Source organism: Rattus norvegicus, chromosome 6, assembly GCF_036323735.1.
Source record: "Rattus norvegicus strain BN/NHsdMcwi chromosome 6, GRCr8, whole genome shotgun sequence".
Lineage (NCBI taxonomy): Eukaryota > Metazoa > Chordata > Mammalia > Rodentia > Muridae > Rattus > Rattus norvegicus.
The window spans coordinates 21,462,991-21,489,723 of NC_086024.1; the positions used below are offsets into that span (position 1 = coordinate 21,462,991).

Consider the following 26,733-nt stretch of genomic DNA (forward strand, 5'->3'; position numbering starts at 1 on the left):
CGCCCCGCGCCGGGCCCCGCCCCGCGCCCCGCCCTGGGCAGGTTGAGGCCGCGCGTCCGGCAGCCGCGCGCACAGCGTCGCAGGCGCTTCCAACTGCCGCTGGGAGCACAGCAGCGGGACGCTCGCTGGCAACCCAGTTTCGCAGCTCCTACCTCCGGGAGACGCTGCGCACAGTCCGGGAGCAGATTGGGCGGTGAACCGTCGCCGCCCCTCGGGTTCTGCGAGCACTAGCGAGGATTGTGTGCGCCCTCGGGAGGCGACCCGGGCCGACGCCCGGTCCCCGGGCAGAAGCAAGGAGCCTTGGAGACAGCTGGTGAGTATGAAACCCACAGTGCCTCTCCACCTGTAAGTCTGTCCGACCCTCAACCTAAGTCCCTTCCAGCTAGTGCAGATGGTGGCCTTGGAAGACTTACAAGGTGCGAAGATAATCTAGAGCACCGCCTTCTTGAGCTGATGTCCAGAGGATCAAAGGGGGACATCATGTTTGATGTCCCGGTGGGGGGATCAGGACTCGGAGCTCTGCCATCAGTGCCTACTTCTTTAGGGTGGGGCTGCAGGCAGCACGGCCCCCTCCTGGCCATTGACAGCCATTCTGGGCGCAAGTTGCGTTTTTCCATCAGAACCAACCGCACTTGGCTACCGCGCCCCTCTAGTTGTGTGTTTGTACCGCCGCGGCGCTTATGAGGGCACCGCGCAGCTTGGCAGTTTCCGCACTGACAGAGGCAGTGCATTTTAGCTGAGGCTCCAACCTGCAGATCTGGCAGTTGGGAAAAATTATTTTCTTTCTTGATTGCGGTTTCTGCACAACTGAAGCGTTTACAAGATCTTTACTCCCTCCTTCTCCTCTTCCTCCTGCTGCGGCTGCTCCTTCTCTTCTTCCTCCTCTCCTCCTCCTCACTAAGTATCTTGACACAGCCATGCGAGGATGAGGACGAATGGATCTGGCCAGTCAGTTTTTTTCTTTATGAATTATTATACGCCACCCCCCTCCCGCCTTTGGGAGGGAAGGCATGTGTTTCATCTTATAAATAGAAAGTAGCATATTTTTTTGGCAGGACCTGCTTTATACTGCACCGTCTAGGAGAGGTCAGTTTAAAAATAAATACGCACTTGAATGTTACATTACCGAGCCGGCTGTGGCTGGGACAAGCTGCGAGGACAGCAGCATCAAAGCTGGGCGCACATCTGTGTTGAAAGGAGTAAAAGCCCCAGAGTGCAGCCCCGGCTGACAGTCAAGTAATTACATTTTGTTTAAAAAAAAAAAAAGTGAGTGAATTAAAACGAGGGTGGGAAGGGGAATGTCAGGCGGGGACTGGAACATGAATCTTTACAGCCTTGGTGCATTTGCAGGGAGCGGGCTACTGATGTGTGCAGTGTGTAGGGGGCTCTGGGGAGGGAACTGATGGATGTGTTAGGGAGACAAAGATTCCTTCTGCTTCTTCCCCACCCTGGCAGCTTGTAGCCCTCACCATATCCTCAAGTTCTGGGAGGGGGTGGAGGAGGGGTTGCCGCCTTGAAAATATTAGGAGGGTAGCAGATGTCCCTGCTTTAATAGCAGACCCAGACTTGGGAACTTCCCGTTAACATCACAGGGAGAAATAAGCCTCACCAGGAAGGAGCCGGGATGCCCCAGGGGTATCCCTAAGTCCATTAAAAGACCCCTGTAATGTTCTGACTTATAAAAGATCTTTCAACTGAGCTAAGAAGTACAACTTCTGGACAGTTCTAGACGTTTCCACCATTGTGATTTGATGGACAGTTTAGATGTAAGCACAAACACCTTTTTCAGAACGAAGGACTCAGACATAAGGGGGCTGTGAAATGTCTAGCAATGTGGGACAAAGCATGAGCTCTATATTCGAGGACTGGTTGACAGTCCATCTGGAGGTGCCTAGGTTTTCCAGTAGGCCTCACCCATGGTGTAAGACCCGGATACCAGCCCCTGGCCTCACAGATGATGTGTAGAGAGCTTTGGAAACCTCCTGGGTCCATGGCAGTTTCTGTTTTCTAGCCATCTCATCTGCTAGAGATTTGCATTCTGAATTCCGTGATTGGAACACAGTGCTGAGGCTGACTGTGGCAGCCCCTGAAGATATGAAGTAAGATGAACTCCCTCCCACACCCCCTAATCCGAGCCCTGAAATTCGGCCTCATATCTTTTTTTTTTTTTTTTTTTTGGTTCTTTTTTTTTTTTTTTCCGGAGCTGGGGACCGAACCCAGGGCCTTGCGTTTCCTAGGTAAGCGCTCTACCACTGGGCTAACTCCCCAGCCCCTCGGCCTCATATCTTAAGGGGACTAGAGGCAGCTAGAGTAAAGTACTTACTGTACATTTTTTTCCTTTTTATTGTGAATTTAAATGCGGTCCAAGATGCACAGAAAGCTGTAACTGTGATTGCAGAAGGGCTCCCTGGAGCCGGTTGGCGCTGCCTGCTCTCCACTTTCCCTTTAATGTGGCGTTTTGTTTTATGTCTGACATGTTCACAAAAGCTGCCCTTTTCCACTTATAAATTTCCTGCTATTCAACAGCACTGGGGATAAAGTCTCTTTATCCTATATCACCCTAAGGTTTTTAACCAAGCCATAAAATTTTCACAAGGTCTTTGGCTATTAGACATAGCATTTATCTAATGGGTGGCAATACAATTCCCGACCTAAAGAGCCTTTAGAAAAACTATACCAATCATCCTCATCATCCTCCTCCTCATCATCATCACCTCCACCACCACCACCACCACCACCACCACCACCATCATCATCATCATCATTTTTGTTGTTTCAGTCTGATTTCATAGAGGTTCGGCTTAGTTTCTTTCTAACTAGAATCCCATTGACCTATTTTTCTTTTCATTGAGTAAGAACCTAAAAATTGTATTTTTAAATATACTATGTTTCTCAGAGAACAAGTTAAGCCATTTGAGATTAACAGATTCAACCACCACCCCTCCAGAAAAATATCTAAGAGACTTCTAATGGACCATGTTGTTAGGACATCAAAAGTAATTCTAGCACAAAGTCTGTCCTCAGTACTAAGCCAAGTACTTTTCTCAGTGCCTGTGTTAAGTCCTTCATTGCGAAAAAAAATCCTTCTATGTAATGAGGCGTGTCAATGCCTACATTTTATGGCTGTAATAACCGAAAACAGACCAGTGATGTAGTTTGCCCAAAGCTAGACAGTCAAGAGCATACCTACATGAGGGTGTGCCTGAGTGCCCACCTCTACTTGGAGTCTGTGCCTCTTTAGGTTAAAGGATTGGGAAAACCTGACCCATTCTTACCTTGGGGTAAGGTGGCCTAGGCACATTGCCTGGCGCTGGCATGTAGCACTTGTGTGACATTGGACACGTGATTTGGCTTGTGTGATTGTCTCATTTAATATCCACAGCTAGTCTTTTAGATAGATGGTATGGTGTTTCTTGTCCAGATGAGGACTTAGACTCTCAAGAGTTCTGTAACTTGGTCAAGGTTACACAACTAAGTATAGGTAGCAGGGCACAGTTTGAATTCGGTATGTTTGACCGAGTTCTGCATACCACACCTCCATTGTCTGGGTGGAGGGTTAGGCGAGCTATTAAATGTGATCACTGTTATGGATTTTGGCCTCTGGAAAGGAACTCATCTTGTATTATTCTATCTCACCATCTCAACACCCAAAAGGAAAGTGACAGTAATTGTCAGCCTTAGGGAAGACAGCTCGAATTACTTAATTATTAAGGGTGGCTGGTTCAGTCTTGTATATGGCAACCTTGTTCTTCTAGAGCAGAGCTGGCGTGAAGCTGCTAGAGTTGGTCTGAGCAGTTTATAGCAGAAACAAAGAGATTTGCCAGGTGCCAATGTGGGACTCTGAAAAGAGAAAGCCAGGCCCTGCTGGGGACAAGGCACTCCAGTATCCAGGAATGAGCACAGCCCCTGTGTGGGCGTGGCCTTGGATTAGTCAGAGGTAATGGGGCTGAATAACCGTGGTATGCCATTTCATCCATGGCCTGCCCTGCTGCCCCTGGCACCCAGTGGATACTCAGTGCCTGTTAGGTAGTGATATTGCCCTGATAATTCCAGGGAAATTAGGAACGACAGGAGGTTGGCAGAAAGGCCCTGAACTCTGTCCTTGACAGAAGGGGGCCTGTGACAGTGGCGCACATGCCCTGGATAGCACTAGATAAATGTCTGGTGTGGAAGATAGCACGAAGAAGCCTCACAGGCCAGAGCACGCTCGCCCAGGACGATCCGCCTGGCCTCTGCTTCTCATCAGCTGTGAAGTCCCAGCTCCACCCCAGGCAGGCTCTGGAAATGACTCAGGTTTGCTTTAGAACTAAGGGGACAGCTGTTGGAGTTGGGGCTATCCAGCCTGATCTGGAATTTTCTCTTTTCCTGCCCACTTCCTTTAAAGACGACAAAACAAAACAACATCCTACAAACTATGTCAAGTAACCAGCCACATCTACAGCAATTAACAGGCAGTCAGGGTATTTTTTTCCCTTTGAAAAAATAAGTTTTCCTTTGGCTTAATTAATACACTTCAATGACAACTTTTACAGAGTGGGGTACCAGACTGAGTGTGCTAGGTAGAAAAGCAGCTTTTTAACTGTATAGCTTTTTATAGTAGGCAACAGACATTAAAATGGTGGTTGTTTGGTTGTGGTTTTGTTTCCTACCTTGAACTCCTGATCCTTCTGTGTCAGCATCCTGAGTGCTGGAACTATATTCAAATGCCACCGTGCCCAGCAGTGCCACCTCCACCACCCCACTTCTAAGTAATCAGACCGTATATGGAAGCTGATGAGCCTCAATGGTGTCTATGCTGTCATTGGTGCCTGCCTAAATCATCCATTCACAATGGACTTCAAGAGTAGGGCATTTTTAAAACTAAAGAATTTTAGTGGTTTGGAAGCTGCATGTTTCAGAATGTTAGGACTGGCCTTCTAGCCTATGGTTCTTAAGCGGTATTAAGTGGTCACATCCTGTAGTGACCCAACGGGATAGCATTCCTGAAGACTCAGAAAGACCAGGGAAGGGAACTAACTGCAGAAAGCCAGTTTGGTGATGTCCTGGTCCTGGTCCCCTTCCTGAACAACTTTGCAGAGTATCCACTACACCAGTGGGCACCACCCACTACTCCCTGTGGAAAGAGCTTCTGCTGTGTCTCAGAGTGTTTTGTCCTCACAATGGCTGCAGGACTGCTCCAGTAGAAAACTCACGCTGGGGAGCCCCAAGCCACAGTTGCACAGAGGACTTGTGTGTTGTGTGCCTCGCAGCCTGCTGGGCCACAGGCGGTACAGCAGCGCGGCTGGAAGAGCATGCCTGGAAGATGCTGGCAATCAGTGGTGCTTCTGCTTGGAAACAGGCGGAGGTAACAAAGATTAGATCTGAAAACACAGGTTGGCAGCTTGATGTGGATCCGTATGGTGTGAGTCCGGCCTCTGGAAGCCTGTTTCTCGTCTCTAACAGGATTTGGTGTTTGATGAACTCAGATCATCCCCAGCCCTGGATTTCCATAAGCCAGCATCCACACGACCTATCAGCATTAGCCGAGCCTGCTAATAACAAAGGGGTGTCGGGCTGGAAAACAGCATGTAGTTCTCTAAGGAGCCAGAGCAGGCTGGAAGGCAGGGACTTCAAAGACCGGCTTCTGTTTGGACAGCTTACACATTTGGGGATCTGTCTTGTTCTGGTGACATCCTGAAGGTCATATTTATAGTCACATGGCTCCCTTTGGTCAGGTCCTAGCACCAAATTACAGGTGGTGTTCTCACTTTTAGATGTCTTCAGAATGAAATGTCTTCTAGTCACGCTGAGCTGGGGTGTAATGCTAAGATTAGATCATGTTCAAACTGGAGGCTCTTATCCTGGATCCTTCATGAAGGACTCCGTAATCCAGTGGCTCACCTGGGGAGAGGTGAGTGCTGCCACCAGTCCAGTGGGGAACACACAGCACACTCAGTTGGGTCTCAGCTGTTGTGTATGGGGTCAAAACAAGGATTGCTTCATGCTCGGTTTTGTCGTGGGCAGGAAGTTTGACTTTTGGAGCCCATCATCTGGAAGACATTATTACACTTTAGTTAAAACAGTCAACTAGGTGTCCAGATCCTAAAATCTAAAAGAAATAAAGTTGAATGAAATGTCTGTGATGGCTATTTTTGGTGGTCATCCTGTTTCTGGAATTAACTAGAACTCAAGCAGCTGGGTGCATCTGTAATGATTTACATCACTAAGTCATTGGACATGGAAAGACCCATTTCTAATGCAGATCTTGTGAGGTGAGAAGATACACCTTTAATCCGGGGCTCCCCTTCTGGTGGCAATATGGAAAAAGGACTTGGAAGGAGGACAGGAGGCCGCTTGCTCTCTTTGCCCTGCGGCCATCACTGGCATGGGAGCCTACTTCCTCAGGAGTCTGGCTTATATTGAAGATCAGCTGAGACATTCATCTCTGTGCATGGCACAACTTCTACTGGTTTGATTCTTGGACCTTCCATTGGTTGACAGCTGTTGTTGGACTAGCTGGACCACAGCTTATAAACCATTCCAATAAATGCCTATATAGTCCTTCTACGTGTTCTGTTCCTCTAGAGAACCCAGACTAATGCAACTTCTGATGGTGATTTTCCAAAGCCTGCCTTGTGCAGCTCTGCTCTTTCAGAGTCACTGTTACTAATCTCTCTCTCTCTCTCTCTCTCTCTCTCTCTCTCTCTCTCTCTCTCTCTCTCTCGGGTTGGGGCTCATTGCCTACCAGCCATTTGCCAAGCACTTCATGCCCCAAGAAGATGCCCACAATTCTATTTAGAGTTTGCAGAGGAGGAAACTCAAGTCTCAAGAGGAAGTCACTGGCCTCGATTAGCACTGTGACACCAGGAAGCGGGACAGAAATGCTATAAGCTGGTAGAAAGTATTGAGACAAGCACTGGCTTCTAGAGCACCTTATAGCATGGGGTCTCCAGATAGGTTCCAACACAGCAGGTTATGGAAAGGGGTCTGGCTGGGGTCTGTGCGGGGAGCTTCCAGGGCTTTAGCTTTCTCAGTCACCACTTCAGCTCACAAGTAAGTTTGTGGTGAGCCAAGATGCCCAGGTCTGTTTATAAGAGCTGCCAGCCACATCCTGCCTCCTTCTGCACTTACGTGATTATATAATGAGCTCTAACCCAGATGCAGGAGGACTTCCTATTTATTCATTTGATGCTTGTTGACTTCATCCTGCTCCTACTCAAGTCCTTGAAGGTAATTCTATATCCTGGTCTGGCACTGGCACATGGAGGGGTCCCTGTGGGTCCCCTGCTATCTAGAGAGAAGTACAGCTGCTATGCCCTTCAAGTCATTGTCCTATCATCAGGGCTGTCCTCAGGCTTTGCCAAAGTCAGTGTCATACCTAAGCTTCCCACCTAACAGCTCTCTCCAAAGGAGCAAAGGACGCTAGGTGCTGAGGGGACTGACTAGGGCCCACTTGGCCACATTTCTTCAATGCAAAGATCTCAGTTTCACTAAAAATAGATGCAACAGTCGACCAGGAGTCTTGGCCTCTTTCTGAAAATAATTTGATTATGTGACCAAATGGAGACAAGTCTTTGCTGGGCCTTGGGACTCTCCATCTTCTCTAAGCCTTGAGAAAGCTGTTCTCAATGAAGTGGAGTCCTCTCTTGTTACAGGCTGTTACAGGCCCCACCCCGGGCTTCCCTTTGGTATAGGATGCCCATTGTGGTTTCCAGAGATTTCCTCATATGCTTTTGGGTCACATCTCCTTTTAAGCCAAGTTCTCCTGAACTCACTTCCACTTCAGAGGAGAGGTCAGCAGAGTGGGCTCACAGCTTCTCCAGAATCTCACTCTTCAAGTTGGACTTGAATGTAATCAGAAGAGTTGAATGACCCAAGGTAGTCTAACTCTCTAATAAGACACTTGTTTGTACTTTGTAGGCATGGGTAGAAGCCATTTCCCCTTTAAATTACAGTCACAGATATATGCTGTCTTTAGTTTCTTCTATGAGTAAAATAATTCATTCTCATAGGACAGCCCAGTGGGCGGGGGTGGGGGTGATGTGCAAGAAAGCAGTAACTACAATACAGTGTGATGGTTGGTGGACGTCAGATGCACACATGATGCTAAGGAGCTCCAGAGGCCTTGGCAACAGGGAAGAGCTACAGCTGAAGGGTTGGGCATCTCCTTAGTTTGCCTGTGTGGTCATGTGCTGTCTCCAGGCAGCAAGGGTGGGCCTGCCTCTAAAGGGTTTTAAGATTATGGGTGGATTCTAGGTAAGAAGATAAAGAGAAGCAAGTGCATAACAGGGCAATTGTGGGGGCGCATGAGGAGAAAGTCAGTGATAGGACTTTGGTCTTACAAGGAGAATGAAGCTGGGGAGAGGTTGAGAGATGACAGCTGGGTTTTGTCATTTACAAAGAAAGAGAAGAAGGCACAGAAGGCCCTCACCATGGGTAGTCAGAGAGAGGGAAGATAGAGAAACGTTCAATGCTTCAAACTCTGGGAAGAGCCACTATTTTGCCTATTGATTTCAATTTCCAATCAGTGGCAGAATGATGCTACTTACTGTGCATGACGAAATGTATACTTCGGACCCCCCACAGTAAGGTCAACAGTGAACAGACCCCAGGCTTATCATTAACCACTTCAATGAGAAAAGAAAATGTCAACCACATGCTTGGTTGCTATGGCAATGTCAAAACGTTTCTAAGCGCTTACTCTCGATTTCTTTACCTATAGACTGGTCTGGTCCATGGACCACTTTGAGAGGTTCTAGTCTAGACTTAAGTAGGCCTGTGAGCTGAAGTTCTGCTCCGGAAGTTATCATTAGAAGTGATAGTTGAGGCCGTGTGCAGGGTCTGATCTGATCGAAGAGTAGGCGTGGACAGCAAAGCTTTGTAGAGATGCAAGCGTCTAGAGCAAGGGTTCAAACCTCTCAGTAAGGGTTTGACGCGTTGAGGGCCACATGCAGTCTCTGCCCGGTATCCATTCTGGCAGTGGTGACTGCTGTGGTCGTCCAACTGCAGTCTATTGAGGCTCAAGGCCTGATAGTGTTCTTTGAGGGGCTGTCCGAGGAACTGGAGGGTGATCAGCGGCATGTTTGTTGTGTGTCCATGAGGTGCCACTGGCCAGTCCTCTCCACCTAAGGTCACAGGATCAAAAACATGTGTAGACATTTGTTTTGTTACTTGCTGAGGGTGCCAAGCCTCCCTCCGAGGAGAACTGCTGTTCTGTGGGGAGTACAGAAACAAGTCCTCATTCACTGTTCCAATAAAACTCGATTTACCAAACAGGTAAGGGGCTAGATCTGGCTCACCTATTGGAGGCTCTCGATATAAGAGATGGGCAGAGAGAGAACAAAAGCTCACGTAGTGAAGTCTCAGTGACGTGAGTTAGTGGCCAGCACGGAAAAAGACCCAACAGTAGCTCTCGTTCATAATACCTTGGCTTACCTTACTCTTTTTGAGGTAGGCGTAAAAATCACAGAGGCAGAAAACAGGACACTAACAAATGACGTAAGTTCTACACAAGACCTAAGGAAGCCCAGAAGCCACGCAGCATCAAGGCAGGATTACGTGAGGTGAGTCAGAAAACTTCCTCCCGGAAGGAAATGGCTCTCAAGCAGGTCTCAGAGGATGTTATGAATTGTGTTTGATGGTAAGAAGGTAAGGAAAATATTCCACCTTGGGACACAGAGTTCTTGGTTCCAGAAAGTCAGGAGGGAAGTAAAGTGTGAATAGCCACGGACGAGGGAGGCATTGTCCCCAGGGCAGGCGAGCCTTGACTTTGCGCACGGTCACATGCATGTGCTTCCTCTGGGAAGAGAAGTAACAAGGGGATATTTTCTAGGAACAGGATGTCTGGGTTTTTTTTGTTTTTGTTTTTGTTTTTTTTTTCTTGAGGCTCGGAGGTTTTCTTGTTGCTTTAAATTTTTAATCTTTTGACCTTAACCAACCACAAAGTCAAATTCCTTTTGAGATTATGTTTCAATAATAGCAAAGCCAGCAAGAAGCTGTGGTGTATTCGAGCTGGAAGGGAGTGTGGGGCCCTGTTCACCCACTGTGGGTGTGGGACAAGGCGGTGTCTGCTACTGCAGTCTCTGTGCGACCTTTTCTCTGCACTTCTGGACTTAGGGAGCAACTGTTTTGATTGGTATACATCATGTTATCCAGTTGATGGTACAGATGTGTCAGAACTTCTGGCTCCTGAGGATTGACCCAAAACATGGGCTTAATGTTTCCTAGGTGTGTGTCCTAAGGATTTCATGAGTGCCTGCCTGGCCCACAGCAAGCATTGGTCTATCAGCTGGTACACGCACACATTCTGTCACGAGCTAGGCATTTCACGTGTGCCTCATCCACAGGGGAAACACGCACTGTGGGTTGCTTTCTTGGAGCCAGTCAACCTATCTCCTGTGACAGAAAAATTGAATTGGCTACGGATAGGATATTTCAAAATTTAAAGTCCACTGTGTGCTTTGTGATTGATGTAGGAGGCAAGTCCACTTTAGAATCATAGAAGACTTTCAACCTTGTTACAGACGGCATTCATTCATTCATTCATTCATTCATTCATTCATTCAGATATGTGTGCATGAGATAGACAAGTATGTAATTAACATGGGGAGTTTCCTGCAGAAATGGCTGGCAGTGAAATGGCCACTTATCCAGTGCAGATGCGATGCAGAGAAACCTGTGGTTTTTAACCCACTCAGGGAGCGTGGGTGATTATAGTCAGCCCTAATAATCAGATGCAAGGATAGCTCAGAAATCCCCAGTCTGTCCCTTTAGTGAGCACAGAGGAGAAACAGAGTATCCAGAATGCCCAGTTTGAGAAGGTATCCTAACCGCAAAGGAGTAGAGATATCCTCTCTTCAGCCCTCGGAAGAGTCCACAGTCTGGATTTTAGGTTCCTACGGTCGGAGCTGGAGTTCTGCACAAGCAACTACTGACCGAAATGTTAGCGGGCTTTGATTCACTTTACTGTTTGAACAACGAAGCAGTCTTGGGAGATCCTGGCTTTTGGCAAAAATTGGAGTGACTGAATAATGCTGTAAACAGGGTCAAAATCTTTATTGATCTTGTCTTTGTATGGTCGCAGACCAAGTTGGATCCATTAGTTACCGAGCATGTGAGCAGTTCACAGCAGTGAGTTGGACTCCTCCATCAGCCCTCCAGTGCCTGCTGGGTGCTCCAGGCCAGCACTGAGGCTAAGTCTCTGTTAAACCAGTCATGCAAAAGGAACCGGGCATGAGAGAACTTGCCCTCGGCCTACCTTGTTAGAACTGTTAGGAACCAATGTCCACACAGTCCGCCCTTGTAACTCACTTTTATAAGAAAGAAAAAAAAAAAAAAAAAAAGGCCCTAATGGGCTCTCTTCATAAGTGTTGGAACCTTGGGAGGTGGGCGTCCTGTCATTTAGTGTTGCTTTTAAAAAATCTTTTAAAAAGTGCAATTAAGTTCTGTAAATGTAAGGAGTGTCTATAAATTAGTAGTGTGTCTCCCACATGGCATTTGTGGCTCCCTGTATAATTGGGGTTGTAAAGGAACGTAAATACAAACCGTTGTTTAATCATAAGTGAGAAGTCCATTTATAAGTAATTGAAGGTGGGCATATGAGACTTTCTGAGTGGGTCCATAAAATAGAGCCTGCTCAGCCTGGGGAGGACTTGCAGGGTAGAGCTCGGCCACTGGGAACTTCAGCCTCATAGAAGCTCACAGTTTCACAAGAGGCAAACACTGCCCTCAGTTTAAGAACCACGGGCAGGAGATAAGACTCTAAAGATAGAAAAGGTATCTTATCTTCCGATGGGTGGAGTAGAACAGGCTAGAAATATGAAAAGCATGCCCTTTGGGATACTGTTACAGGGTAGTTCACTAGTCTTGTCCCCTCACCCTCAACCCCTTTAAGTTCAGTGTTAAATGTTCAATACCAAAATTCTCCTCTCTGTGATTATTTTTTTCCTTAGAGAACCAATGCCCCACCCCCACCCCCCAGCCCCTGCCAGGACTGCCCTGTGGAGGGTTTTGTACTGATGATTAAGTTTCCTGATAGCTGGGGTTGGCTAGTCATTAGCACGAGAAAGCATAGCCCTGTTTGAACAGAAAGCCTTTTCAGGGACAAGCCTGTGGACCTGTTTATAGGGGAGTGTGAAACGGAACCTCGGGGAAGTTAATGAGTGTGTCCCCGGTAGAAGGTTTCCAGGCTTCTCCCGCTGTGAGGCCCTCATTCTGGGGAGTCTACATCGTCTGCTTTCTAGCTCCCTTGGCTCTTCATTCCATCTTTCCTAGAGGGAAGTCAAGCTCTGTGTCCTCATATTTTCCTGCTTAGTGATCCTAGCGCCTCCCTGAACAAGTTAATCTCTTTTTCATTACAATGAAATGAGTCCTTCAGATCCCTAAAGATTAGTGTCCCATTAGTTCTCTTTTAGAGCTTTCTTTCACCTTATTTGGTTGACCTCCAGTTGCCCTCCTCAGAACACGTAGAAACAAGTTCCAGGTAGCCTTTATCCCTTCCAAAGAGTCCAGGGGCCAGTACAGTTTAGGAGTCTGAATGCAGTGGAGGGACCAAGAGAAGTTAGTACTTTTTCCTGGTTGGTCGCAGAGAAGCACGGAGAAAATGCTGTGCTCTGGGACCCAGGTGGAGGGGGTCACCCCACCCTGCTTCCTTAAGACTGCTGGTTTATACAGGAGAGAATATCAGTTTTTCACTGTTAGTGTGCAAATGGTGGTGCTCTTTGCAGGGTGCTGGGCTTCGTAGTTACTGTGCTGGGACCAAAGGGCAAAAGGCAGAGAGGATTGAATTTGGAGCTGGGGGTGTAGTTTGGTGATTCAGTGCCTAGACATTCGCCGCAGCGCTGGATCCCATCCCCAGTACAGACTTGGGGGAGGGGGAGAAGGTTGAGTGGGGTGCCCTTGAATGATGCAAGCTAGCAGGGCTCCTTCTGACTTCTAAGCCAGAAAGGGGAAGTTGAATTTCAACTCACTTCCTACAAGGAGAGGAGAGGAAGAGAGCTACGGGCTGTCAGGAAGGCATCATCCTCCTCTCACACAGCCTGCCCTGTTTTCTCATGTGTGTTTTGAATTAACATTGCAACCTGTTTTGCAGGATGCAGGACTTTTTTTTTTTTTTTGTATCCTTCTCCAACCAAGAATTAATCTAAAAATAATTAGTAGACAAACCAAGCATTCCTTTCTTAAAATAAATGGATTTTCCCTCAAAATTTTGATCTCTTTGTTCTTTTCAGAACTTAGTAAGCTGCCAGGGCACTCACTTCTGAGCAATCCAGGAACTGAGTTTTCAGTCAGTAATTTGTTTTTTTAAACCCCCCCCCGTGCCCTTGATGTCTGCTTACTTATTTTGGTATGTGTATTAGTCAGTCTCTAGAATCACTTTTTCTCCCCCCCCCCCTCTCTCTCTCTCTCTCTCTCTCTCTATATATATATATATATATATATATATATATATGGAATTTAATTTATTGGAATAATTATTTCAATGACACACAGACATTGTATATGTGTGGTTTATTGGGATGACTTACAGGCTGCAGTCCAGATAATCCAACAGTAGGTAGCTGTCAACAGAAAGTCTAAGAATCTTGTAGTTGCTCAGTCCCACAGGCTGGATGTTTTTGGCTGGTCTTATATATATGCTGGAATCCCAGAGAAATAGTCTCCAATGCCAGTGAAGGAATGGTGAAGGCAAACAAGCAAAGACAGTTTCCTGCTTCTATGTCCTTATGTAGACTTCCTGCAGAAGGTGTGGTCCACAGGTTCTGCCTCAAGATTTGGATTAAAGGTGTGTGTCTTCCCACCACTTCCCTGAACTAGAAGTGGATTTACCCACTGTAAACCAAGCAGGGAATCGCTCACAGGTGTGCCCTCCATTTCTGATTGTAGTTCATCCCAGGTATAGTCAGGAGGACCACCAAGAATAGCCATGACAGTATGGTTAGAATTATTTTGTTTGCCAAAAGAAATACATGGTAAGACCATAATCTTAAGTAGGGAAGCAAGCTGGATAAGGCGACCCTTGCTTACAATCTCAACACATATTAGGAGGTCAAGACAGGAAGATACCCTCAAGCATGAGGCCTGCCTGGGCTACATAGTTCTAGGATAGCTTAGATTACACAGTGAGACTCTGTTTCCAGAAAACAAAATTAGGTGTAGTGGTATAGACCCGTGACCCCAACAGGATAAATAACTAGAATCCTAGATTGATACAGGAGTGACAACCCAGGCATCTGCCTTCCCTATCAGAGGTGTGGCTTTAACACCCCCTAAGTCTTACTCTATGTCTTGACCTCTGAGGTTCTCACAGATACCTGCAAGTAGGAGCATGCACATCAGAAGCTGGGTAGCCTGCTCCTTGGGAGAGAAGGCTTAATGGCTGCCTGGGAGCTGGCCCCTTGGTGGCAGAGCTTCCCTCACGAGAGCCCAGAACTCGAGTGTTTGCTTTCTGAGGAACATAACTTCCCAGAGGTTCTTGGCTCTCCTCTTCATCACTATCGTGGAAAGGAAAACCACAGTCTGCAGTCATGAAGACTTCAGACTTCAGAACCAAGGGATGAGATGTGAGAAAGGTCTGTCATAGAAACCTTCCTTTCTGTCTTTAAAAGATCCAGGACAATAGTGAACATACACAAATGCTGAAGAGAATAGGACACCCTGGAGCTTAAACAGAGCTCTTGATCACAGGAGATGGGCGGAGATGTGGAAGGGTAACCTGTTGTCAGTGACCAGCACCCTCTGGGCCCAGATGCCCCAGAATCCATGCTGGTGGGACTCCTGACTGAAGCCCAGTAATAAACAAATGCTCATCATGTGACACCTGGATGTTGCCAGACCTAAGTACCTTGTGCAGACTTGGCTCTCTAATACAGCGAGTGAGCCATATATATTTAGTTGTTATATTTTTATTATTCAAATATCCAGTTGATTCGGTAGTTCAGAGCGCTGACATCACAGAGGATTCGCAAGGCCATCTCCCCTCCCATTCACTCAGACTGTCTGAGGACAGTAACTATCGCAGTTTCGTATGAAGCATATTGATACATTTTATAGAAATACAAGCCAACACACTTAGATTTCCACACTTCACTTCTGCACCTACCTTGTCTTCCTTTGAACATGTCGTCTCTGGGCTCTTTCCCTGTGACTGTACTAAATGTTTCATTCTTTCTTAGATGTAAGTACTACTAATTCGGGTGGCTGTGTCATCTGTACACATCTTCTGATGGTAGACAACTAGGCTGTTTCCAACTCCTGGCTTTTACAAATGTTTGATTGGATACCCTGTAAACAGCATCTCCCATATCATTCAGTTGACTCTGCACCTGTATGTAGAATCTGGGTCCAAGGGCATATGATTCACTAGTAGGAGAGATAGCATCCAGCTGCCCTGCATGGAAGCTACTGTCCACATTACTACTGCCGTGTATGCAGAAGCCTCTTCCCCTTCCTCTGCTCTGTGTGCGTTCGTGTCTCTGAAAGATTCTGGAATGCTCTCCCCCACCCCACCCCGCTGGTAACTTGGGAGCTAACTAAACTCCCAGAGACTGTGCTCTTTAAATGGCTTACACCTCAGACAGGGAACCTAGCCTACTGGTTAACTGTGTCATTTTTGGGTCTTTTCAGGCTGGCTCAATGTCTGTGCCACAGTAGTGTCTATTTGTAAATGGAGACATTCAGCATTCTAGCAGAAGCCTCTCGGGTTCTTGTGAGTGAGAGAGCATTATGGGAACGCAGAGAGGCTCTCACAAAATACTGTCGCATTAGATTCTAGCTGCTGGGGACACACATACCTCTCCCAGGACCTGCCACTTCTTACTAGGGAAGACTTTAGCTGTCTGTAAGCAATAGCAGAAATAGAGTCCAAAGAGTCAAGAGCCTGGAAAGGGAGGGCCAGGAGTGAATCCTGGGAGAGGACATGAGAGAGGACTGGGTGGGACTCCTGGGTGCTGCCCAGCACTATAGACGCCAACTCCTTTAAACGGGAGAGCTGATGTATTTGCCCAACAACCCCCCTCTTAGAAAGCAAACCAGTCTTCCATTGTCTTTGGCAGCTGTTAGGCCTGGCACATGGTGTCGTCACCTTACTCTCTGCTGTGTCTGTGGATTTCTCAAAGCCCCCTCCTTGTCTCTTTTCCCTCTCATCTCTGGTGTCTGTTTGTCTTAGTGCCACCAATATAAAGCCTAGCCTTTACTAGGCCAAGGGAACCTCCAGATAAAAGCCCACAGTCCTGTGGCCAGGCAGGGATGCTCTAAAGAGGCCCAGCCAGGAAGCCTTGGTACTGAACATTCCTCCCTCAGACAGGAGAAACTATGTCTTCTCTTTCCACATCCCCACCACCCCCATTCGCATTCCCTTACACAACAGATGTGGGTAGCCCTGCCAGAGACAGAGAACTACACTCTGGTATTGAATGCCCTGCCTGGGTACTTCTTGGCCTTCCATATGCCAGCAGACCTCAGGCAGGCATCAAGGGCAAGCCTTGAATCTTCTCCAGGGCAGCTGCCATCCTGGCCCAGCTGATAATCTGCCCCGGGGAGTGACTTTTCCCAGGGCTTGCCTACTACCCACCTCCTGGGGCAGGACAGTGTCACTGGGGTCCTAGTGTTGTGGGCTCTGTGTTGTGGACCTATACTGGCAAGGGCGTTTTATTAGGTCTACCAAGGTTTCAGCTTTTCCTGTTGGTTTCATGAGATGGGATCTCAAGCATCTCAGAATGGCCTTGAACTAGCCCCTTGAATGCCTTTGAAGTCCGATACTCCCTTCTCCTCTTCAATGCTGATGCTGCAGGCAGTCACTACCACACCCTCTATGCAAAATCTTACCTTTTGTTATTGAGACAAGACCCAAATCAAATCAAAAGGAGAACTTCGGGACCTGAGGTCCTGTTATGTCTGCTGGCTCTGTGGTCAGGCAGCTCTTGGCAGGAACAAACCTCTTGCCCCCAGCCTCCTCCTCACACACTAAGGTGAGGCTGCATTGTGCTTCCCACACAGTGCCAGTGGGTGGTACGTACAGCACAGCCCTTGTCACCTGTCACTGAAGAGCAAGTTTAAAACTCTTGCTGGAAGGAAAGAACTGTGGAAATGGAGAGGGCCTCCAGCTGCTGCCAAGCAACTGTGACTGTCTTCAAGCCCGTCTGTCCCAGTCCTAGGAGTACTGTCAGTCCCAGTGCCAGAGGACTGGGAGGGGGAGGGGAAGCAGGGGAGGGTCAAGAGAGTTTAGCTTCTCTATGTCAGCTCTTGGGGTTGGTGGGATGGGGGAGGGGGTTTCAGAAGGTTAAGTGTCTCTTCAGCAAGGGAGGCACTGACGCACCTCCTGGACCTTCTTCCTCACAGCTTTTCACTTATGCCTGAAACAAACACTATCTACAGTTAAGATGTTTTGGCTTTAACATTGTACCTGCATTGATATCCACTTATTATTAAGTCATGGTTTCTGTGGGTGTCTGGCCAGAGCTTAGGGCCTGGGCCTCACTGGAATGTGACCAAGCTTTGGACCAAAACTCTGTGTGTGTGTCGTCAGAGACTAGATGGGGTAAATCCATTTCTACTTCAAAGCTAGCAAGGAAGTTTGGTCAGGTGAGTGGGCACCTGTGAGGTCGGGTGCATGGACACCTGTGAAGTCAGGTGTGGACACCTGCGAGGTCAGGTGCATGGACATGCATGAGTACCTCTACACTTAGTCTCTTTTTCTCCCCTCTCCATCCTTCCTCCCTTTCCTTACTCTCCCCCCTTCCTTTACTCTCTTCCACCTTTCCTATACTCTCCCTTTTCCTTTACTCTCTCCCCTCCCCCTTCCTACTCTTCACTCAGTTGGCGTCTTCTGTAATGTAACCTACCCAGGGAGTGACTGCTGCCATACTTTCTTGAGTAGAGCAAGTCACAGTTGGATCTACAAAGGCACTAACACCAGGGAGGCCGGAAGGCTCACCTCCCACAGAGACAGGGCATGCACCTTATCAGTGATGTTCCAAAAGATCCTCGGGGACAGCTCAACTTATTATGTATGGTGGAGGTTTGTCTTGAAATGGAGCGGTTCTGGTATTCCCAGATTACCAGTACATGCCGGAGTCCTCCATGGCTCCGTATTTTCTCTGCCATGATGATCCCAGCTGTAGCTTGGCTGCATTCTACCAGAGTGTTGGTACCCCTGCCCCCATCCGTAGTCATATTTCCCCATCTGTAGGAATGCATCCTAGTGAGGTATTCTGGAGCAGTTATATACTAACATCACTTATTAAATGATAATTTCCAGTCTCCTTCTTTAGTCATTTAATTTCATTTGTATGCAGATCTCACTGTCAGGCTTGTTAGTGAGCAGTCATAGCAAAGAAAATACAATTTTAAACAGACCCAGTTGGTCCTGTGTTGATTGCAGTTTTTTAAATTGTATGTGTCTGCATGCGTGCCTGTCCATATGTATGTGTACCACATACATGCCTACGACCCATGGAGGTCAGAAGAGCACGTTGGATCCCCTGGAGTTGCAGGCAGGTATAAGCCCCCATGTGGGTGCTGGGAACTTAACCCAGGTTCCCTATAAGAACAACACATTCTTCTAACCACTGTGTATGTCTCTAGTCCCTTGACATGAGTTTTGAGAGGGAGGTGAAAATTTCAGATGTGTTCAGAAAACCACACCCATAGCTATGTTTAAAAAGTAGTGAGGCTTTAGCTCAGGGGCCAAGTACCTCTTTTTTTGTTTTCCCCAGAACTAAGAACTAGGGGTTCACTAGTGAGCCCATGCTGAGATTAAAGTTCTGATCGCAGTTAGTAGAAGGAGATACGGTTGGGCTTTAGGTGGGGTGCTGGCCGGGCTCTGGAGTAATTGCTCTGGGGAGTGGCCGGCCTGAGTGGACCCGGAAGCCTCGCAATCACAACCTGCTCTGGTTTCTCTTCCAGGTTTCTCCTTGCCGTAGAAGGGACTGGACAATGTAACGGGCTCTCCGGAAAGATCTCTGTTGAGCTAGATCTCTCAGACCCTGTCTCCTAGATCAACCTGAGAAGAAATGATGTGACAATTCTTATCAAAGAGGACTTTTTGGAAGTGTGGGATAACCGTGAAGAAGGTCACCCTTTTCCCGGTCTGTGAAATAGACATTCTCAGATTCCAAAATGCCAGCCAAGACCCCAATTTACCTGAAAGCGGCTAACAACAAGAAGGGAAAGAAATTTAAACTGAGGGACATTCTGTCCCCTGATATGATCAGTCCTCCTTTGGGGGACTTTCGTCACACTATTCACATCGGCAAAGAGGGCCAGCATGACGTCTTTGGAGACATTTCCTTTCTTCAAGGGAACTATGAGCTCTTGCCTGGAAACCAAGAGAAAGCACACTCCGGCCAGTTCCCGGGGCACAACGACTTCTTCCGGGCCAATAGCACCTCGGACTCGATGTTCACGGAAACACCCTCCCCGGTGCTCAAAAATGCCATCTCCCTCCCGACTATTGGAGGATCCCAGGCTCTCATGCTGCCCTTATTATCACCAGTGACATTTAATTCCAAGCAGGAGTCCTTTGGGCGTCCTAAGTTGCCAAGACTCAGCTGTGAGCCTGTCATGGAAGAGAAAGTTGAGGAGAAAGGTAGTCTGTTAGAGAACGGGACAGTCCACCAGGGAGACACCTCGTGGGGCTCCAGTGGTTCCGCGTCTCAGTCCAGCCAGGGCAGGGACAGCCACTCCTCCAGCCTGTCTGAACAGTACTCCGACTGGCCCGCGGACGACATGTTTGAGCATCCTGCCTCCTGCGAGCTGGGGAAGTCAAAGACTAAATCAGAAGAATCCCTTTCCGACCTGACCGGCTCCCTGCTCTCCCTGCAGTTGGATCTGGGGCCCTCACTTTTGGATGAAGTCCTGAATGTCATGGATAAAAATAAGTAACCAGGAGTCAGCCCTTTTTCTTGGGAGTAAGAGGTACCAAAATAAGCAGAAAACAAAAAATCATCTAACCACAGCCGAAGAAAAGAGCTGCTCTGACTGTTTTTATTTGCAGCCATGTGGTGCATTTTTCTAAAATAACACTCCTGTTCGTACAAAATATTTTTTTAACCATCATGCCCTGTTTGCAAAAATTTTGAAAACAACAATTTTTAAAAATTGAAGAAAAAAAAAAAACCTGTTCTGGCAGAAAAAAGGAAATGAGGAAGTGAGTCAGAGCTCATTTAAGCAGGCATTGTCGGTGCTCAAACACACTTGGTTTTGTTTGTTTGTAGATGTGCACACATCCAGGCTGTCTAGTAGGGCTGGGTCCGTGGTCTCTCCAAGGCGATTTACAGCATGTTGGAAGAAGGAAATCAAAACTTACTTCGCACCTACGCCTTTTTTTTTTCCTTGACTCTTTTGTATATTGTATCTTTTGGGTTCACCATAGCAAGTTCTCCAGTGTTAAGATTTTACTCTTTTCATATTTGAACAACCTTACGGGACTTGGGATTTTTTTTTCCTTGTGGTTCTTATATATCTCTGTATACTATTTCCGTGTTGCAAAAGTTTGACTGTCAGCTACATGTTGGTTAAAAACAAGCAAGGTATTACTGTAACTAAGTTATTTTTAAAGTTGAAATATATTTTTATGCGCCTTTGGCTTTTCATTGCAGAGTCTCCATTTTATACACAGTACATCAATTGTTATTTGTCTTGCTTTCTTGTAAGCTACATATGTGTATTTGAAAAAAATCACAATCAAAAATAACACAACCCGGTGTGTTATCGGCATGCCCCCCTCATCCCCGCTCCTGTGTCACCATACTTCCAATAGGACCACAGTAAATTGTAAAGTGTGGAGGCACAGGCTGATGCTTCTGCAGAGACTGGAGGTGGGGTAGGTATTCAAGAACAGCTCACGTCCACATGGCTTGGGTCCATCATGCCATGCAATAAAGAGGAAATGCTAAAATGACTGTGCTCACGTCATAAACAAGATCAGAAAGGATGAAGATCATCTAGTAAAAGTCCTTCTAAAATGTACCCACATCTTTAACATAAGTCAAGAGATGACTACAGTTCTGACTTCTTTTAAAGGTTTGATTCTAGAGAGAGGGGCATTTAAGAGAAGTGAACACAGGCGATCGTTCTTGTTATTATTGTTGGTTTATACAAACCTGAGCACTGAGAGAGAGGAGAGAATGAGAGAGAAGAGAGAAAGAGGAGAGGAGGGGGGACAGAGGGGAAGAGATGAGAAAGAGAAGAGAGAGGGGGAATATGAGAGAAGAAAGGGAGAAGGGAGAGGAGAGAGGGAGGGGGTGGGGCTGAGACTATAAGCCTTTGCCACAGGACCAGCAAAACGCTTGTGCATGCCCTCCACCCCCTTCAAGGTTGACTACAGCATATTCTTATAAACTCAGTTAACCTGTAAGACAAAGGCTCCACCACACAGTGTAGGCCCTACAGACAAGATTAAGGAAGCTACAGAGGATCAGTCAGGCCCTTCCCCTTTACAAGGATCTCCAGATGTCCTGAGGATATTGGTTAAGGAACCCAGAACAGGAAATTGCACATGGATTCCTGTCTTTCTTCAAGCACCCCTTCCTGGCTTTCAGCACTGTGGCCAACGCCGAGTGCCAGTTCCCTCTGCCTGATGTCACCCTGAGACACCTTCACAGCAGCAGCAGGGACTCTGGCTTGGAGTCTGGAGTTCTTGGATTGAGTCATGTGATGTGTGTGAGAATCTTGGAACTCAGAAGTGAAACCCACTCTGGGTGGCTAACCAAGGAGAAGAGTAAAGCATCCCCTAGAGGTTCGAGTCTGTTCATCAATCCCAAATCCCTGCACCTTCTCTCTGCTTCTTCCGGTGCTCCTTTCTGTGGTATCACACTCAGTCACAGGCAGAAACTTAGACTCTAGCCAGTGAGGCCAAGTGGCATGAGCTCATTTTTATGTAGCTGGTGTCAGCCAAACTCACACTTCCCCATCTTAATAACTGATCATATTCAGTCTCCCTGTACTCTGTCTGCTGTGTGATTTCCGGGAAAGGGACAGATGTGTCTCCATCTTTGCTCACACGTCTGCCCGCTCAACTGTTTTCCAAACCCAAGTCCACATTCTCCCAAATCCATACTCTGTCCAGTTCAAACAACTAACACACACACGCACACGCACACTGTAGGTGTACTTGACATAGCAAAAAAAATGCTCTCCTATTAAAAGAAAATGGCCTGGTCCAGTCTCTTGAGCAGGCGCCCAAGTGGCAGTTAACTTTCTGTCCTACAAAGAGTCGCTTCAGGCTCCTACCTGCTGAGAGCTAATTTGAGTTTTTTCAAGCTGCGTCTCTATCCAACTTAGTCTAATTTATCTTCACTTACATAAAGAATTTAAAGAAACCCAAATGGACTTCATCTGTAAACTAAAAAAGAGTGACAAGCCACCTGTGTGTGAACCAACTATCAGAAATAGGTCCTATCATTTGCATAAGGAGTAAACCTCTTAAAGCAGGCAAGTTTTTTTTTGTTTTGTTTTTTATTTTGTTTTTTTTTTTATAGGTGTTTGTTTTCATGGGCAGTAAGACCTAAAAGAGAACAAACTATATGTTTTCAGCCAAAAATTACATGCTAAAAATAAAAATATCAGAATACTTAGCTCCTCGTTAATATAGTCATTAATCTCAGTGGGCCAGCCTCACTATCGACGGGACACAGAGAACAATTGGTTGAGGAGGAAGGAGAAGCAGACACCAGGATACAGCCTCCAGCCGGCACTTTTGATGGCCACTGCAAATACTGTATGCTGCAAAATGGTGGAGAACTGTGAGTCCACGAATTGATAACTATTTTAGAAAAGAAAAGAAAAAAAAGGGAAGCATACGTTATATTTCTAGTCCTCTGGTTTATGCAGAGCTGGGGAGACTGAGTCATTTTGCTTTGAGCTACATCAACAACCGAGCAGTTCAGAATGCTGCCCTCTGCAGCGAGTCTCACCTTTGGGAATTTATATTGGCAATGTAGCCCCAGACAAAACCCTCCAATTTAGGATTGGTCTCAGACTATGCATAGTTAATTGCTTTCTTAAGCAACTAAGGTATATAAATAGGCCACTATGCCCTATGCCCTGGATGTAAATGTAAAAACTGTCCTGTGTCCCCACCTGCACTCTCAGGTTAGATCCAGCACAACAGGAGAACATTCTCAATGCCACGCCACATGGTGGGCCACCTGAAGACTTCTTTCAGCTGAATGAGACTCAAAAATGCTGTAATGCTGAAAGATAGCCATACACATCATTAGCTCATGGTGCTGGCTAAACAATATGCTTGCTTTGTAAGGGAAAAAAATGGTCCCTGCTAAACATAATAACATAGTTGTTGGATCTGACACTGCCTAGACGGTCTCTCATTTTATTCTGAAAGCACACCATTTTATCCAGAGAACTTTTCATCTGAGAATGGTTGTCGTGTTACTCTTCAAGCAAGGAAGTCCAAATGTTCCCAGCTTGACTTGTTGAGCCATTAGTCTGTAGTGAATTGCTGCAAGGAATATCACGTGAAGGGATGGAAACTCTTATAAAGTGATGTGTAACAATGGAGTCTGTTCCACAGCCACTGTCGTGTTATCTGCCGCATTTACTGTTAAGATTCTGATAGTGATGACACTTCCAGAAGCTTCTGAGGGAAGTCAATCATCCTTATTCTTTGAAGGTTAGCCAAGAAGTGCAGACTGACACAGGTGATAGAAAACATCTGCCTGAATGGAAGCCATTGTGCAGCGTAGACCTAAGACTTCTGACACAATGGAGGTAGAGGTACTAGCATCCGTCAGAGCTAACCAAGCTGAATGAATGAATAGAGCATGGCGCTCGCTGTAATAAAATCACTATTGGCCTAGGCCATAGAACACACATTGAAGTTTGTTACCAAAAGGATGGCTGTGGAAAAAAGCTCTGAGGTTTCTGCAAGGAAACACTGGGGTGGCTTCTTGGAAGAGAAATATCCAAAGAGGTTCCTTGGGAGACTGGTAAGATTTTCTTAGGAAAGAGGAGCAGACTGGAGAAGAAAAAAGGTCAAGAGCAAACAAAGAGATGCAGCCCTGCCCTGAGTAGGATTTCTGTTCAGGACACTCCAGGCGCAGGACTAGGTTTTAATTGCCAATTTTGAAGCCTGAAGACGAGGACACCTTGGAATCAATGTTGTTAAAGAGCTGGTTCCCAGAATTAATTGTTATCAAAAGGTGGTCACCATCTTGGTTTTTAAGATTCATACCCAATCTATAGAGCTTGAAGGCCTTAACCCTAACCAAAACAAAACAAAAAAATTGTTGAATTACAGTTTCATAGAAAATTCCATTTTTATCAGATATCACCAAAAAAGAATGCCCATTTGAACTCTAAAGGAAGTTGTCTTCATACCCATGGTTAGTCTTGTTTATAAGCAAAACAGGTAAATCCCAAGTGATTCTGGACAGTTCCACTTCCAAATAATTCTTCCACTGTACAGCTTCTCCATGGTTGGAGTTGGGGTCCTTTAGGTGAGGCATCACGTTAAACATGGACTCCCCTGTAGTGATTGAGAATACCATCTGAAGATCTTCCACAATGGGATGTGAACTTGCATGTTAGATGTCGACAGTAGGAGCATAGAGCCTTGGCAACTGGAACAAGTCTAATGGGAGCAAGAGAGTGGGACCAAACAAGGAAAGCGAGAGTAGAGCTGTAAGAAGGCTGGCTGTCACTGGATGTGGCTCTCACCAAAGGAGGTTATAGAAGTTGACTGGTCCCCTCCCTGGGGTTGGAGAAGTATGCGCAACTCGTGATTAATTCTAATTTCAAATCAACCAAATTAGGTACCACAAAAACTCATCGTAAGCTCTCCATGAGTGACAGCATTTCTCTCCTATTACAGTCTCAAGCCTTCAAGGCATTAAGTCTTTGATACCAAATGCTGATGTTTCTAAATAACTATCAGAGGACTTTGTCCTGTCCACCTTTGCAAAAGAAAGCAAGTAAGGGGATTCTTTTGGTTTGGTTTGAGTTTTGCTGGTTTTGTCTGTAAGACAAGCCATTAGGAATGCCCATCCCACAGACATATAGAACTTGGGAAAAACCTAAAACTATACTTTAAATATTAGCATTTTCCACAGCAGTAATGCCCAGATAAACATTTTTATTTTTAAAGAAAGTAGGAGTATTGTTAAAACTAGCAGAAATCCATTATTATCTTCTAACCTTCACCCACACTGCAGGAAAATAAAATTGGGATGAGATTAGAAACAAGAAGCCAGCATTTATGGTGCCCTGGCACCAGCTTTTTCACCATAAATGGCTAGAAGAAAGAACAGATGAACAAAATGTTAGATATTAGATTAGCATCCAATAAAAATCTCACAGTTCGACCATAGCCCCTTTGACCAAATAAAGCAGTGTTGTGAAGCGGCACCCTAGAGTAACCCCACTGTGTTTTAAAGGGAAGAAGTAAAGAATGAGTTTACTGTTATTAAAATTACAGCTGGCTCTCTAGACTTCATAAGGACATTGGCTACCCATCAGCTGCCTCAGATAAGTGAAAGGAATCCCAACAAGTGTTTTGATAGTAGAACACAAACAAGACCCCTGGAGGCGAAAATCTGAGGGAATCAAAACCTTCCTTCCCACAGGGCCCTCCACCCATAGGAAATATGTACCTATAGGTCAACAAAGCAGCCTCAGTGAAATGGCTTCCAAGGGGGAAAGATCCACCTTTCTCATCAGCCAGGAAGTAGAAACACATAGGAAGTCTCCTGTCTCCCTACCCTTGAGCATCATCCACTTTGCCTCTCAAGGGACAATCGGCAGCATCTTGTCCTTGAAACCCAGGTGGTGACAGTTTACAGTGACATCAAAGAATGTGATCTGGGTAGGACATACATCCGCAAATCTATCTTTCCAACAAGAGCTCTTTGTAGGTTGACTCCACTATTGAAACAAACAAAATCTAGTAGTCATTAGAGTGCTAAAAAAGTGATGTTCTTATTCCTGGAACCTGGGGCTGACTTTATTGGGGGAGTCAAGGGAGAGACTTGACGGGTATGATTGAATACCATGAGATAGAGTAATCATGGATTGCCCAAGTAGACCCTAGTTGCAATCCCAATGGTGTGTAGAGCAGAGAAATAAAAGGGAAATTGGCACATAGAAGAGGACGAGACAAGGTGACCACAGAGGCAGAGACCAGAGAGACGACGCATCCATACGTCAAGGATGTTCAGAGTCACCAAGAGATAGAAATGTGCTTCTGTAAACCCCCAGAAAGCATGCTGCCTGGCTGAGAACTCCAATGCAGAACTGGTAGTGTCCATTGACAGTGTTGAGATGTATCCTCCAAATGTCCAGGTGGCTATTTGGAGTGAGGGCTTAAGAGTTTAATTAAGGTTGAATATGCTTACAAAGATGAAACCCTAGTTGGATAGGACTTATACCCTAATGCAGAGAGAAACACCAAAAGCACACACACACACACACACACACACACACACACACACACACACACACACACAGAGAGAGAGAGAGAGAGAGAGAGAGAGAGAGAGAGCGCTATGTGGAGATACTAGAAGCTAAAGAAAGAAGCCTCAGGAGACACCCCCCCGCTCCCCTTACTGGTACCTTGATCTTGGATTTCCAGCATCCAGAGCTGTGCAAAAAATACCTTGATGTTTAAACCACCCAGTCTGTAGCATTTTGTGCTGGGAGCCCTAGCTGACTAATCTGGACTGTTAACAAAAGAGACTCTCTTGAAGTGTTAGGTTCTCCAAGGGGACAAGGCCAGGAGGACTCCATGTTGCCTCTATCTTG

The 26,733-nt window shown here is 46.4% G+C and overlaps 1 protein-coding gene across 1 annotated transcript; it reads left to right on the top strand.

The window, feature by feature from the left end:
• The first annotated feature begins 90 nt into the window (after positions 1-90).
• Cdc42ep3 (CDC42 effector protein 3) lies at positions 91-20,563 on the top strand. The gene is made up of 2 exons (NM_001048044.1): positions 91-313; positions 18,883-20,563. The coding sequence occupies exon 2, from the start codon at positions 19,096-19,098 to the stop codon at positions 19,858-19,860; it is 765 nt and encodes a 254-aa protein (NP_001041509.1). The 5' UTR covers positions 91-313; positions 18,883-19,095; the 3' UTR covers positions 19,861-20,563.
• The last annotated feature ends 6,170 nt before the right edge of the window (positions 20,564-26,733 follow it).